Source organism: Chionomys nivalis, chromosome 8 (genome assembly GCF_950005125.1).
Source record: "Chionomys nivalis chromosome 8, mChiNiv1.1, whole genome shotgun sequence".
In the NCBI taxonomy this organism is placed as follows: Eukaryota; Metazoa; Chordata; class Mammalia; order Rodentia; family Cricetidae; genus Chionomys; species Chionomys nivalis.
Genome location: NC_080093.1, coordinates 30,864,160 through 30,880,451, shown reverse-complemented (window position 1 = coordinate 30,880,451; position 16,292 = coordinate 30,864,160). Strand labels below are relative to the sequence as shown.

General features: G+C 38.7%; 1 protein-coding gene across 7 annotated transcripts in view; it reads right to left on the bottom strand.

The window, feature by feature from the left end:
• The window catches only part of Rfx3 (regulatory factor X3), a 251,670-nt gene that overhangs the window by 108,324 nt on the left and 127,054 nt on the right, over positions 1 to 16,292 (bottom strand). For all 7 annotated transcript variants that reach the window (XM_057777838.1, XM_057777834.1, XM_057777837.1 and 4 more), the window contains one exon: positions 1,881 to 1,978. In XM_057777838.1, the coding sequence (XP_057633821.1) occupies positions 1,881 to 1,978 (98 nt within the window). The remainder of the gene's footprint in view (positions 1 to 1,880; positions 1,979 to 16,292) is intronic.

The following is a 16,292-nucleotide window of genomic DNA, read 5'->3' as shown; positions in this document are numbered from 1 at the left end:
ACCTGGAAACAAAAATGTTGCATAGTCTCTCTCTAATGCAGATTCAAGTTTTATTGTTTTAATTAAAATTTTTTTCTGCATGTGAATGTTTTGGATATATGTATCTTGTGCATACCTAGTGATCACAGAGGCTAGAAAAGGTCTTTCCCCTGGAATGCAAGTTACAGAAGATCATGAGCTTGCACTTGGATAATGGTAATCAAACCTGATTCTATGGAAAAGCAGCCAATGCTCTTAACTGCTAAGCCTTCCCTTCAGCCCCTAATTTTGTGTGTGTGTGTGTGTGTGTGAGAGAGAGAGAGAGAGAGAGAGAGAGAGAGAGAGAGAGAGAGAGAGAGAGAGAGAGAAGGGGGAAAGGAAGGGAGGGAGGAAGGGGAGGGAGGGAGACAAGGGAGGGAGGGAAGGGAGGGAGGGAAGGGAGGGGGAGAGAGAGAGAAAGTATAATTAAGAGTGAGAGTAAACACAGACTATAACCCAGGAAGGGGACAAGATGAAAACGGTTTCAAAAGCAGGGAAGACATGTATTATGAAAACGACAAGAGCACTGCCACATATGGAAAGATATAAGGGGGGAAACTGTTGTCACAAGAGGGAGTGGGGGACGAGTGCAAACGAAAACAAGCTAGGTTTGAAATGCCAGAATGAAACCGTGACTTTGTATTCTACCTAGAAATAGAAAAAGAGACAAAGAAGAGCTTTCTTTCCATCTCCCGCTCTCTATCATGACGCAGACCCCAGGTCAAGAAAACTAAATGCATCCTGGAATCTTCTGACAGCTAAATTTGGTTAGAGCATACCCCACTCTAATTTAAAGGAATAACAAAAAGTTCAGAATATTTTGCATGTATCACTCTTATAATACTAACACACAATTAAGCCAAATATAAGCTTTTAGTCAAAACAGCATGATACATGACTTCAACTGTACTCTGTCATGCATGCTCATCTTTTGACAGTTACTGTAGTGAGTAAAATCCAGGCTTTCTGAGAGCTCACAGGGTGATATCATTGGGATCAGTGGAAGTAACCATGGAGAAAAAAGAAGCAAAGACAGCAGCATTATCTTGAGGAGCAATCACACTGCAGAGATACAAGAAGCATCCATTCAGCAGGGATGTGAGGAGTGCCCACCCTGTAGGGATGCGAGGACAAACTTACTGCAGGAACACATACTCCAGGGATGCAAGGAACAGAGACACTACAGGGCCAAAAGCAAGACACTGAGAGAACCTAAATTCACTTAGGGACATTCAGAAACTCTGCTAACAAAAACCCAGGATGAAATCACTGATGACAACTTGGAGAAATTTTTAGTTTCTTCATTTATAATAATACACCGACTTGCAATTCAAAATGGCTGAAAAAGCCAATAAATTTGCAAATTGCTTCTACTGCTGAGTCAAAGGAGATAAGACAGTTGTGAGTGGACAGACTTAGATAGGAAAATAAGATTCATAGAAGATCATTATTCTCATACAGATTTAACTGTGAAGAAGTCTACAAAATTCCCAAAATGATTTTTTAAAAATTTTCAGATGAACTTTTCATCTTAACATTTAGAAAATCACAGATGTTAAGGCATTATTAAAACATGGCCATAAATAACAAGAAACACAAGCTTTTCTCAATTTAGGGAAAATTATTAAAATACATGCAATTTCAACAATCTAAAATATTCTGGGAAAGCTAAGTAAGATGAAAATATGAGTGTATTTAGTAACAAATACAGACAAACTTTTAAATATCAGTTTAATTTAAATAACTCTGCTCTGGTTTAAAAAATGTTAAAATCATGCAAACAATCGCAGGAGCAGAGGACAGTGTTAGGGCAGTGTTGCCCTGAGCTGGAGGAATTCACCCAGCCTCAGCATCGGACTTACATTGCTCCATTAGTATAGACTGTGTCACTTCCTTCCACATACTGCACCTGAGCTGGGTAGACATGCTGGACCTGCTGAACTGTCTGTACCTGCTGCACCTGAAAAAAAGTATGTGTACATGTTAGGTGGTAGACATAAAAAAGGCACAGCACACTAGATCCATGGGAAGTGGTAGACATAGAAAAAGCACAGCACACTAGATCCATGGGAAATGGTAAACATAAATCCATGGTCAACAATAATCCTAGAAAGGGAACACTATATTAGATCCATGGTAAATACAAAGAGTATATCATATTAGAGCTATCTCAGATTTTCCAGAATATTAGCGGAGATGACTAGGGATGAAATCTCTTAGGTTTATGCTACTTTCAAGTTAAGAAACTTATATGTTTAGATAAATATAGCATTTACCCAAATAGTTCTGCAACTGCTTGTCAGTGTACATGCACACAGTTTTATGCTTAACATTCTGCAAGTTTCTCCCTGATTTTGATGATTTATAAAATTCTACTCCACTTTAATTGTTAAATAATTATAAAGCTAAATTTATTTTTTATTAAAATCAACCCTCCCAGTCTGCATATTGTTACTCATACATATTCCTTCCATTTGGTATTGGACGGATGAGCTCCTTAGCCCTGAAAACATATCACATATAAGGAACATTATATGTGCTAAACAAGGTTATGTTTCTTATATTTAGAAATACATATACACATATGTGGAATATTCCTTTACACTGTGTGAATATATGTTACTGTAATTGGTTTAATAAAGAAGCTGACTAGGCTATAGCTGGCAGGATAGGTTAGGCAGGAGAATCAGACTAAGAGAATTCTGGGAAGAAGGAGGAACTAAAGGTATCTCAAGGAGCCTCGAAAAGAAGGAGATGCACGCAAAATTCGAGAAGTCATTGTTTTTTACTGCTGAGTAGTACTCTAATATGTATATATTCCACACTTTCTTTATCCATTCCTCCGTTGAAGGGCATCTAGGTTGTTTCCAGGTTTTGGCTATTACAAACAATGCTGCTATGAACATAGTTGAACAGATACTTTTGTCATTTGATGTGGCATCTCTTGGGTATATTCCCAATAGTGGTATTACTGGATCTTGGGGTAGGTTGATCCCAAATTTCCTGAGAAATCGCCACACTGATTTCCAAAGTGGTTGCACAAGTTTGCATTCCCACCAGCAATGAATGAGTGTGCCTCGTTCTCCACAACCTCTCCAGCAAAGGCTATCATTGGTGTTCTTGATTTTAGCCATTCTGACAGGTGTAAGATGGTATCTCAAAGTTGTTTTAATTTGCATTTCCCTTATCGCTAAGGAGGTTGAGCATGACCTTAGGTGTCTTTTGGCCATTTGAATTTCTTCTGTTGAGAATTCTCTGTTCAGATCAGTGCCCCATTTTTTTATTGGGTTCATTAGCATTTTAAAGTTTAGTTTCTTGAGTTCTTTATATATTTTGGTGATCAGACCTTTGTCTGTTGCAGGGTTGGTGAAGATCTTCTCCCAGTCAGTGGGTTGCGTGCAAATGGATGGAAATAGAAAACACTATCCTGAGTGAGGTATCCCAGACCCAAAAAGAGGAACATGGGATGTACTCACTCATAATCGGTTTCTAGCCATAAATAAAAGACATTAAGCATATAATGTGTGATCCTATAGAAGTTAAATAAGAAAGTGAACCCAAAGAAAATCATATAGTCATCCGCATGGAGAGGGGGAAGTAGACAAGATTGCAGGGCAAAAACTGGGAACTTGCGGGTGAGGTGGCATGGGGCAAAGGGGAAATGGGATGAGAAATATGAGAAGGGGAGGATGGGAGGAGCTCGGGGGATTGGGATGGTTGGGATATAGGAAGGATGGATACGGGAGCAGCGAAGTATATATCCTATCTAAGGGAGCCATCTTAGGGCTGGCAAGAGACTTGACTCTAGAGGGGTTCGCAGGTGTCCAGGAATATGTCCCCAGCTGGTACCTTGGGCAACTAAGGAGAGGGAACCTGAAATGACCCTATCCTATACTGATGAATTTCTTGCATATCACCTTAGAACCTTCATCTGGCGATGGATCGAGGTAGAGACAGATTCTCAATTTGGAGCAACGGTCTGAGCTCTTAAGGTCCAAATGAGGAGCAGAAGGAGGGAGAACAAGAGCAAAAAATCAGGACCACGAGGGATGCACCCACCCACTGTGACAGTGGAACTGATTTATTAGGAGCCCACCAAGGCCAGCTGGTCTGGGACTGAATAAGCATGGGTTGATTCCGGACTCTCTGAGCATGGCGGTCAATGAAGACTGATGAGAAGCCAAGGACAATGGCACTAGGTTTCAATCCTAATACATGAACTGGCTTTGTGGGAGCTTAGCCTGTTTAGAAGCTCACCTTCCTGGACGTAGATAGAAGACCTTCGTCTTCCCGCAGGGCAGAGAATTTGGACTGCTCTTCAGTATCGAGAGGGAGGGGGAATGGTGTGGGGGGAGGAGAAGAGGAGTGGGGATAGGGGGAGGGGAGTGGGGGGAGGGGGCAATATTTGGGAGGAGGGGAGGGAAATGGGAAACGGGGAGCAGGTGGAAATTTTAATTAAAAAAGAATAAAAAAATAAATAAAAGAAGAAAAAAAAAAAAAAAAAAAAAAAAAAAGAAAAGAAGGAGATGAACCTGCTGTACTATGAAAAGGTAACAAGTCAAATAGAAATAGAAAACAAAACATATGACTGTGGTGCCTACTAACTTATCAAAGGCATGGAATCCCCTAGAGATGAAATTTCAGGTATTAGGGTGCCACCCAACATGGGTTCTTTCTTAATAAATATAGATTATAAAGCCACTGAAATACTCCTCTCCATCCAACATCACAGTTAGTGAAATCAAGGGCAAAGTGAAATACACAAAGGTCTATTCCGACCAATAAACACTGTCATACAATGCAAATTGAGAACTCAGCCCATTCCATTTTATTTGCAAATTATTATTATATATGCCCAAAGCTCCAAACAGGTTAAACCAACTGTAAATGCCAAATAATTGCTCAGTAGTTAAATAATGCACTGTGCCTGGCAAATGAATTGCCAATAAATATTTATGAAATTTATATTATTTTCTAACTTTTGGCATCAACTTTTATTAAAGAATAATGAAGTTACTAAGGAACACATCTTTTTCAAAAGCAAACAAATAAGACCACTTTATAAAAGACATGTTTTTCTTTATATTTATGTAGATATATCTGTGTGAATGTATGCCATTTGCATGCAAGTGTCTACAGAGGACGCTGGAGCTGGAGTTATAAGCAATTGCAAGCTGTCCGATATGCGTGCTAGGAAGTAGACTCAAGTCTACTGGAAAAACTGCACGTGCTCTTAACTGATAGCCATCTCTCCATTCTCCCAATAAGACCACTTTGTTTACTGTGGCACTAAAGATGAGAGGGGAAATTTTCACATTGCATGCTATTTTCACTTTCTACAACAGCCAGGATTCAAAATTATACGAATATCATTTTATATTCCATTAAACATCAAGTGATGTTTGGATCCATGTTAAAAGGTTATACATTAGAAGCTGATTTCCTATTTTAATTTTCACTAGTTTAATGTAGGAAGATTCAAGTAGGTGTTGAGAAGGAAAAATAACTTCCTATGAATAGTTCATCTCCATCTCCAATGACTTTGTTTCCTGTATGTCTTGTGAACTCTCTAACCCAGCTCATCTGTTAATATTTGTCCCCACCCACGTCCTTAGAAACGGAAATTGTTAAATAAAGTTTACGTGAAATTGATTATATATTTTGATTTTATTTACTTCACAAAATAAATCCCCAAAAATGCTTGTAAAAAAATTAGTAAATATTTTTCACCATTTTTTAATTTTAGTAAAGAGTTAAGTGGTCAAAATACAAATTAGAAAAGAGAGAGAAAGGTAGATTAAAATTTTAAAGGTAGAATTAACAATTTTTTTATAATTAACTATTCATTGAATAAAAGAGACTCTAATATATGAAACTCAAAATGGCCTTGGATCAACTTTTAAAAGCTTAGAAAGTTGGCAGTAATAGGGTCTCATTATAACAATATCCAACACCAGAGAGTTATTCTGTCCACTAATCAAAAATACAGTGCCAAAATGTAAATATATGAAATAAAACATTTATATTCATTGTGACTAGGTGTTGAAAAAATGTAACTCTGTTACATGAATATACATTTAAATAAACAGAAGTACTCATAGCACCATTCAAAGCATAGCACTCTGAGCTTATTTGCTTATTTAATGTACATGTTTTAGGATTTGCATTATTTACAATAGAAGTGAATTTCAAAGCAAATTACACACCACAGGAACATGTGCTAGTTCAACAGAATCAATTAGTACATTTTGAGGACAAATTTACACAATATGTTATTTTGGATGTATTTCAAGAAAAAGAACATGAATCATACTTCAAAGCAGAAATCCTTCTCAATGGTAAATGAAACCATGTATAATTGTTAAGTTCATTATTCAGCTAAGAAGTTTTCTAGTATCTTTGTAAAAAAAAAAAAGTCTTTCTCATGTCAAGATAATTATCTTGCTCATAATAGCATTCCTTATACATTTAGTTGGCGCCAAGTGCTCTAAGTATTCAACCTAAGAACTACATAAAGCTGCATTAACAGCACACTCAGGTCTACAAGAGACACAAGAGAGCTCTACGCAGATTAAAAAGCTGAGATGGAAGAGCAGTTAGGCGAAAGGCTGCTATGCGACCGGCAATAAGGATGCCAAAAAAAAAAAAAAAAAAAAAAAAAAAAAAAAAAAAAAGCACAAAGGGAAAAGCTGCTTGTCTAATGAGCAGAGAGTTAGGAAAATAGAAATCATAATCATGTAACACATGCACAAACACACACACATTGTCTCAGCTCTGGTTAAAACTAATATAAATTCTGCCATGTGGTGGTGGTACACGCCTTTAATCCCAGCCCCCAGGAGGCAGAGGCAGGTGGATCGCTGTGAGTTTGAGGCCAGCCTGGTCTACGAAGAGCTAGTTTCAGGATAGGCTCCAAAGCTATAAAGAAACCCTGTCTCAAGCAACTAAAACAAGACAACAATGAAAACAAAAAAAGTAATTTAAATTCTGCTGTAAGCTTTTTTAATACGCCTTACCAAGAAGATTCCCACCATCACTGTGACTACCAGAGTAACCGTAGGTAAAGAGTATTGATTCATGAGCAGCAAATGACGTTGAACAGGACACTCTAGGGGGAAGTCATTTAAATTCTCTCCTGTTGCACGACCTTCTCCACAATGTTAATATCTACAGGCTTCATCCTAGGACAGTCAATGGTAACCAAAAGAAGACTTTGTCTCCTGACTGTGGTGGCCCCTTCACAAAGAAGACAGAAAAACTGACGGCAGGAAATTACTGTAATAGAAACTTGAATTTGTTTCCTTACATCATAAATCCACTCTGTGGCCTGAGGTTGGCTGGCTTGTCCACTCACACACTGTGTAGCTTCTCTTTGGAAGGAAATTTCAGGTCTTTAGATACAGTTTCTTGAAGTAGACTTTAAGTGAACATTCTTCAATTCAACCCAGGAAAATTACCAAAAGGCTCATTTCTGTGGCAGGACTTCAGACAGACTGAAGCACAAGCTCCATAAGATTGCTTGCTAAAACTATCCAACTGCTATGGGTAACCTGAAGAAGTTACATTTCGGCTTCAAATTCAACCACAGAGCAGTATACTCCTGATGGACTCAGTCTCCTTCTGACCACACAAGAAACGGGCAAATCAAACAGTAGAAAATTAACTCCATAAGATATTCCTAACTGCCTATCATCCATCACACCCTCAAACAGACTAAGAGCAGAACATAGAAGCCACTAGAAAGAGATGAAGTGTCCGAAGGCAAGATGGGAAGCCCAGGGATTAGAGATGAAAGGCAGGAAAGTTCGTTTACACAATTTTCAAACACAAAATACAGTGGATGTTATGTAAACAAACTTATTTTTGTCATTAAATATGAATATAGTAATTGCTTTCTACAAAGAATAATATTTAATCATGGTTATAAGTTCTTAAACATTATTTCTCTCAAGGCCCACTAGAACACACCACTAACATCTATAACAAGTAATATTTTAAAAAATGAGAATATACATTTTAACATAATTCCTTATGATAACGCAAACTCCTCACTGGATCCAGGATCTCCTGGAATGATGTCTGTGTGGTCCCTGGAGGGCTCCTCCGCTAAGAACATGTGTTCTTAAGCTTCAGTGTTACCATCCTAGTCTTCCTCTAGTGTTTTTCCAAATTTGGGGAAATCTAAATAACTAAGATACAATGTGCTTGTACTAATTGGTTTTCTTTACTCAATAATATATCTTAGAACTGGTGTGTGTGTGTGTGTGTATGACTGTATGTACATCCACCTAAAGCTACTGTTAGTTGACTTTAGAGTATTCTACAACATAGATTATTTAAATGTTTTACTTTTAGGGAGCATTTAGGTTACTTTTTATATTATAAAGTGCTCTAAATAAATAAAGGACTGTGGATATAGCTTAGTGGTAAAGTCTTTCCCTAGCATATATGAGAAAGTGAATTCCACCTCAACACTACAAAACAAAACAAAACCCACTTGTTTTAGAGTGAAAATTATATTTATGTTAAGTTGTGTTTGGTGTAATGGCTGCAATTCCAGGGCTAAGGAACAGAAAGGAAGACCATGGGAACAAGGGCTACACTTAGCAGTGTGTCTGGCTACATCCTCTCATAGGTTTACTGGCCATTTGTTTCCATGCTTTGTGAAGAGTTATTCACAGCCTTTGTGTACTAATCCATGGCACTGATTTCTCATCCATTACTGATTTTGAAGGTTCTTGTAAAGAAAGCTTTTCTTTCCATATACTCAATGTCACTCTACCTTTAGGTTTATTTGTGGTTTTTGCTAACACATTTTGTTATTTATAATGTTGAGGCTGGCCTTGAATTTAAGAGTCCTCCTGAATCAACTTTCCTAATGATGGGATTTTAAGGGTACACTACTATGCACAGTATGTCAAAAGTTATCAGATAAAATATAACAAACTAGTTCTTAGATGCCTAGTGGTGTTTTATATTCTATGTAAGCTGATTTTCCTTTTCTAAAATCAGGACATACAAGTTTACCTTTTATTTTTATTCTTTTGAACACTAATTCTATAGTCCTTTTGTGCTATCAAATCAAAGGTAAAACTCTAGCTTTTTAAAATGCAGGTATTTAATTTTTTTCGTAAAATGATCGTAGTAAACAAAATTCTAAATTTATACAAGGATGTACTTATTACTTACTGGTCTGATATTACTCATGTTTGTGTGTCTATGTATGTGTGTGTGTTTAGTATTATTCAGGTTCGCATGGGTATATATGCATATCTATGTGGAAGTAAGTCAGAGCACAACCCTAGGTGTAATTCCTCAAATACTATTTTCATTTCATTTGTGCGCTCGTTCTCTCTCTCTCTCTCTCTCTCTCTCTCTCTCTCTCTCTCTCTTCTCTCTCTCTCTCTCTCTCTCTCTCTCTCTCTCTCTCTCTCTCTCTCTCCAGGCGTTCCCACTGGTATGGAACTTACCTAGTAGGTTAGACTAACTGGCCAACAGCCCCCTGGGATCCACTTCCCCAGTGCCAGATTATAAGCAAGAATCACCCTGGCTCCCCTGTGCATTCTTACGTGGATTTTTGGATTTTGAACATAGAACTCATATTGTTATACTTCAAGGCATGACTTTAAAAACAGAACTACATCTCTAGGCTACCATGTAGTTTTTATTTCAATAGATTTTGTAGAACAGGTTTTTCTTTCACCACTATTCCATTTTGAGCAAACATTCCTATATATATTTGTTTCCAGGAACATTAAAATCAAGAAATTCTTCTTTCAAGGAAACACTGAAAATTTTTAGTTTAATAATACTGAAACTAAGCCGGGCGATGGTGGCGCATGCCTTTAATCCCAGCACTAGGGAGGCAGAGGCAGGTGGATGTCTGTGAGTTCGAGGCCAACCTGGTCTACAATAGCTAGTTCCAGGACAGATTCCAGAGCTACAGAGAAACCCTGTCTCAAAAAACCAATAATAATAATAATAGAGTGAGTGCCAGACTAGAGGGCAGGCCTCAAGGTCACCGCCAGGGAACGTGGGCCCCTGCTGCTGGGGCTGCAGGGTCTGCTGTGCTCTCCTGGACCCGCTCTGCCTGCCTCCTACTTCCCTTGGTCCCTGGCTCATTGGGGCTACCAGGAGTCCCTGTGTAGGTGCTGAGAAGTTCCATCTGGACGGGTGAGTGTGTGCTATCCTGGGGCGGACTGTCCTGGTAGAGAGCACAAACCCCCCTTCACTAAGGCTACCCAACCAGAGCAGTGAATGCCTGCCTAGCGGGCAGGCCTCAACAACCCCCGAAAGGGAGCGCAGGCACCTCCAGCTTGTTCTGCAGTGTCGCCTGTGTTCTACTCGACCCTGCCCTACCCCCTGCATTCGCCCTTTTATCCACGGGTCATTGGAATACCAGGCGTCCCTGTTTTGGTATTGAGGAGTTCATCTGGAAGGGAACGGTTCCTGCCCCTACACTGAGGAGATACACCCAGAGAGTTAGTCACAGCAAAGACTGGTCCAAGACACCAGGCCTCTCCTGACTCCATTTGAAGGAAGAGATGGGCAGGCGCCAATGCAAGAATCCCCCCAACAACTTGACAACGTGACATCACCAGAATCCAGGAATCCCGAAATAAGAAGTGTACACGCTAATCCAGAAGAATTAGAAGAATTCGACTCAAAAGTGAATTATATGAAAATAATAGAGGACCTTAAACAGGAGGTGAAAAACTGCCATAATCAATTAGAGATTACAAACAAAAAGGTAGAGGAAATGAATAAATCTCTCAAAGATACCTAAGAAAACCAAGAGAAACAAGAAAAAGTAATCAAACAGGTAAGGGAAACGGTTCAAGACTTGAAGAATGAAGTAGAAGTAATAAAGAAAACACAAACCGAGGGAAGGATGGAGATGGAAAATTTGGATAAACGAACAGGAACTACAGAGACAAGTACTACCAAAAGATTACAAGAGATAGAAGAAAGAATCTCAGACACTGAAGATACCATAGAGAAAATAAACACTCTGATCAAAGAAAACAGCATAACCAACAAATTCTCATCACAAAACATTCAGGAAATCTGGGACACAATAAAAAGACCAAACCTAAGAATAATAGGGATAGAAGAAGGAGAAGAAGTACAGCTCAATGGTCCAGAAAATATATTTAATAAAATTATAGAAGAAAACTTTCCCAACCTTAAGAAAGATATTCCTTTGAAGGTCCAAGAAGCATACAGAACACCGAATAGGCTGGATCAAAAAAAAACATCCTCTCGCCATATAATAATCAAAACACAAAACATACAGAATAAAGAAAGAATATTAAGAGCTGCAAAGGAAAAAGGTCAAGTTACCTATAAAGGTAAACCTATCAGACTTACACCTGATTTCTCTATGGAAACCATGAAAGCCAGAAGGTCCTGGATAGATGTACTGCAGAAACTAAGAGACCATGGATGCAAGCCCAGACTACTATACCCAGCCAAGCTTTCGTTCACTATAAATGGAGAAAATAAAATTTTCCAGGATAAAAACAAATTTAAACAATACGTAGCCACAAATCCAGCCTTACAGAAAGTAATAGAAGGAAAATCACAAACCAAGGAGTCCAACAATGCCCAAAATAACTCAGACATCTAATGACCCTTCACCAGTACAACTTGAAGAAGGGAAACACACAAACTCTACTACAGAAAGAAAGAAAGAAAGAAAGAAAGAAAGAAAGAAAGAAAGAAAGAAAGAAAGGAAAAATGACCGGAGTTAACAACCACTGGTCATTAATATCACTTAATATCAATGGACTCAACTCACCTATAAAGAGGCACAGGCTAAGAGATTGGATTCGAAAACAGGATCCAACATTCTGCTGCTTACAAGAAACACACCTCAACCACAAAGACAGACATCTACTCAGAGTAAAGGGCTGGGAAAAGGTTTATCAAGCAAACGGACCTAAGAAACAAGCAGGTGTGGCCATACTAATTTCTAAGAAAGTTGACTTCAAACTAAAATCAATCAAAAGAGATGGAGAGGGATATTTTTTACTCATAACAGGAACAATTCATCAGGATGAAGTCTCAATCCTGAATATATATGCCCCTAATATAAAAGCACCCACTTATGTAAAAGAAACGTTACTAAAACTCAAGGCAGTCATCAAACCACACACACTAATAGTAGGAGATTTCAACACTCCTCTCTCACCAATGGACAGGTCAATCAGACAGAAACCTAACAGAGAAATAAGAGGATTAAGGGAGGTAATGAATCAAATGGACTTAACAGGCATCTATAGAACGTTCCACTCAAATAGGAAAGAATATACCTTCTTCTCTGCAGCTCATGGAACCTTCTCGAAAATAGGCCACATACTCAGTAACAAAGCAAACTTACACAGTTACAAAAAAATATCGGTAACCACCTGTGTCTTATCAGATCACCATGGATTAAAGTTAGAATTCAACAACAATGCTATCCCCAGAAAGCCTATGAACTCATGGAAACTGGACAGTCAACTACTGAACCACACCTGGATCAAGGAAGAAATAAAGAAAGAAATTAAAGTCTTTCTTGAATTCAATGAAAACGAAGACTCAACATACTCAAACCTATGGGACACTATGAAAGCAGTGCTAAGAGGAAAGTTCATAGCATTAAGTGCCCACTTAAAGAAAACGGAGAAAGCCTATCTGAAAGCTTTAGAAAAAAAAGAAGCAGACTCACCTAGGAGAAGTAGAAGACTGGAAATAATCAAATTGAGGGCTGAAATCAACAAAATAGAAACACAGAAAACAATCCAAAGAATCAATGAAACAAAAAGCTGGTTCTTGGAGAAAGTCAATAAGATTGATAAACCCCTATCCAAACTAATCAAACGGCGGAGAGAGAATACGCAAATTAACAAAATCAGAAATGAAAAGGGAGACATAACCACAGACACAGAGGAAATTCAGAGAATCATTAGATCTTACTACAAAAACCTGTATGCCACAAAATTGGAAAATGTAAAAGAAATGGACACTTTTAAATAAGTACCATATACCAAAGTTAAACCAGGAACAGGTGAACAATCTAAATAGACCTGTTAGTCGCGAAGAATTAGAAGTTGTTATAAAAAACCTCCCCACCAAAAAAAGCCCAGGTCCAGATGGCTTCAATGCAGAATTCTACCAGAACATCCAAGAAGACCTAATACCTATACTCCTTAATGTATTTCACAATATAGAAACAGAGAAGTCATTGCCAAATTCCTTTTATGAAGCTGCAGTTACTCTGATACCAAAACCACACAAAGACACAACCAAGAAAGAGAACTACAGGCCAATCTCACTAATGAACATGGACGCAAAAATACTCAATAAAATACTGGCAAACCGAATCCAAGAACACATTAGAAAAATTATCCATTATGATCAAGTAGGCTTCATCCCAGAGATGCAGGGCTGGTTCAACATACGAAAGTCTATCAATGTAATCCATCATATAAATAAACTGAAAGAAAAAAACCATATGATCATTTCATTAGATGCTGAAAAAGCATTTGACAAAATTCAACATCCCTTTCTGATAAAGGTCTTAGAGAGATTAGGGATACAAGGGTCGTACCTAAGTATAATAAAAGCTATTTATAGCAAGCCGACAGCTAACATCAAATTAAATGGAGAGAAACTCAAAGCTATTCCACTAATATCAGGAACACGACAAGGTTGTCCACTCTCTCCATACCTCTTTAATATAGTGCTTGAAATTCTAGCAATAGCAATAAGACAACATAAAGGGATCAAAGGGATTCAGATTGGAAAGGAAGAAGTTAAACTTTCATTATTTGCAGACGATATGACAGTGTACATAAGCGACCCCAAAAACTCCAGCAAAGAACTCCTTCAGCTGATAAACACCTTTAGTAGCGTTGCAGGATACAAGATCAATTCCAAAAAATCAGTTGCCCTCCTATACACAAAGAATAAGGAAGCAGAGAGGGAAATCAGAGAAGCATCACCCTTCACGATAGCCACAAATAGCATAAAATATCTTGGGGTAACTCTAACCAAGGAAGTGAAGGATCTATTTGACAAGAACTTTAAGTCTATGAAGAAAGAAATTGAGGAGGATACCAGAAAATGGAAGGATCTCCCTTGCTCTTGGATTGGGAGGATCAACATAGTAAAAATGGCAATTCTACCAAGGGCAATTTATAGATTCAATGCAATCCCCATTAAAATCCCATCAAAATTCTTCACAGATCTTGAAAGGACAATAATCAACTTTATATGGAGAAACAAAAAACCCAGGATAGCCAAAACAATCTTATATAATAAAGGATCATCTGGAGGCATTACCATCCCTGACTTCAAACTCTATTACAGAGCTTCAGTATTGAAAACAGCTTGGTATTGGCATAAAAACAGAGAAGTCAACCAATGGAACCGAGTAGAAGACCCTGATTTTAACCCACAAACATATGAACACCTAATTTTTGATAAAGGAGCTAAAAGTATTCAATGGAAAAAAGAGAGCATCTTCAACAAAGGGTGCTGGCAGAACTGGTTGGCGACCTGTAGAAGAATGAAAATAGATCCATATCTATCGCCATGCACAAAACTCAAGTCCAAATGGATTAAAGACCTCAATATTAGTCTGAACACACTGAACCTGATAGAAGAAAAAGTGGGAAGTACTCTACAACATATGGGTACAGGAGATCACTTCCTACGTTTATCCCCAGCAGCACAGACATTAAGGACAACATTGAATAAATGGGACCTCCTGAAACTGAGTAGCTTCTGCAAAGCAAAGGACACTGTCACTAAGACAAAAAGGCAACCCACTGACTGGGAGAAGATCTTCACCAACCCTGCAACAGACAAAGGTCTGATCTCCAATATATATAAAGAACTCAAGAAACTAGACTTTAAAATGCTAATTAACCCAATTAAAAAATGGGGCACTGAACTGAACAGAGAATTCTCAACAGAAGAAATTCAAATGGCCAAAAGACACTTAAGGTCATGCTCAACCTCCTTAGCGATAAGGGAAATGCAAATTAAAACAACTTTGAGATACCATCTTACACCTGTCAAAATGGCTAAAATCAAAAACACCAATGATAGCCTTTGTTGGAGAGGTTGTGGAGAAAGGGGCACACTCATCCATTGCTGGTGGGATTGCAAACTTGTGCAACCACTTTGGAAATCAGTGTGGCGATTTCTCAGGAAATTTGGGATCAACCTACCCCAAGATCCAGTAATACCACTCTTGGGAATATACTCAAGAGATGCCCTATCATATGACAAAAGTATCTGTTCAACTATGTTCATAGCAGCATTGTTTGTAATAGCCAGAACCTGGAAACAACCTAGATGCCCTTCAATGGAGGAATGGATGAAGAAAGTATGGAATATATATATTTTAGAGTACTACTCAGCGGTAAAAAACAATGACTTCTCGAATTTTGCGTGCAAATGGATGGAAATAGAAAACACTATCCTGAGTGAGGTATCCCAGACCCAAAAAGAGGAACATGGGATGTACTCACTCATAATCGGTTTCTAGCCATAAAGGACATTGAGCATATAATTTGTGATCCTAGAGTAGCTAAATAAGAAAGTGAACCCAAAGAAAATCGTATAGTCATCCGCCTGGAGAGGGGAAGTAGACAAGATTGCAGGGCAATAACTGGGAACTTGCGGGTGAGGTGGCATGGGGCAAAGGGGAAATGGGATGAGAAACGTGAGAAGGGGAGGATGGGAAGAGCTTGGGGGATTTGGATGGTTGGGATATAGGAAGGGTGGATACGGGAGCAGCGAAGTATATATCCTAACTAAGGGAGCCATCTTAGGGTTGACAAGAGACTTGACTCTAGAGGGGTTCGCAGGTGTCCAGGGAGATGTCCCCAGCTGGTACCTTGGGCAACTGAGGAGAGGGAACCTGAAATGACCCTATCCTATACTGATGAATATCTTACATATCACCTTAGAACCTTCATCTGGCGAGGGATCGAGGTAGAGACAGAGACTCAATTTGGAGCAACGGTCTGAGCTCTTAAGGTCCAAATGAGGAGCAGAAGGAAGGAGAACATAAGCAAGGAAATCAGGACCACGAGGGATGCACCCACCCACTGTGACAGTGGAACTGATTTATTGGGAGCCCACCAAGGCCAGCTGGTCTGGGACCGAATAAGCATGGGTTGAAACTGGACTCTCTGAGCATGGCGGACAATGAAGGCTGATGAGCAGCCAAGGACAATGGCACTAGGTTTCAATCCTAATACATGAACTGGCTTTGT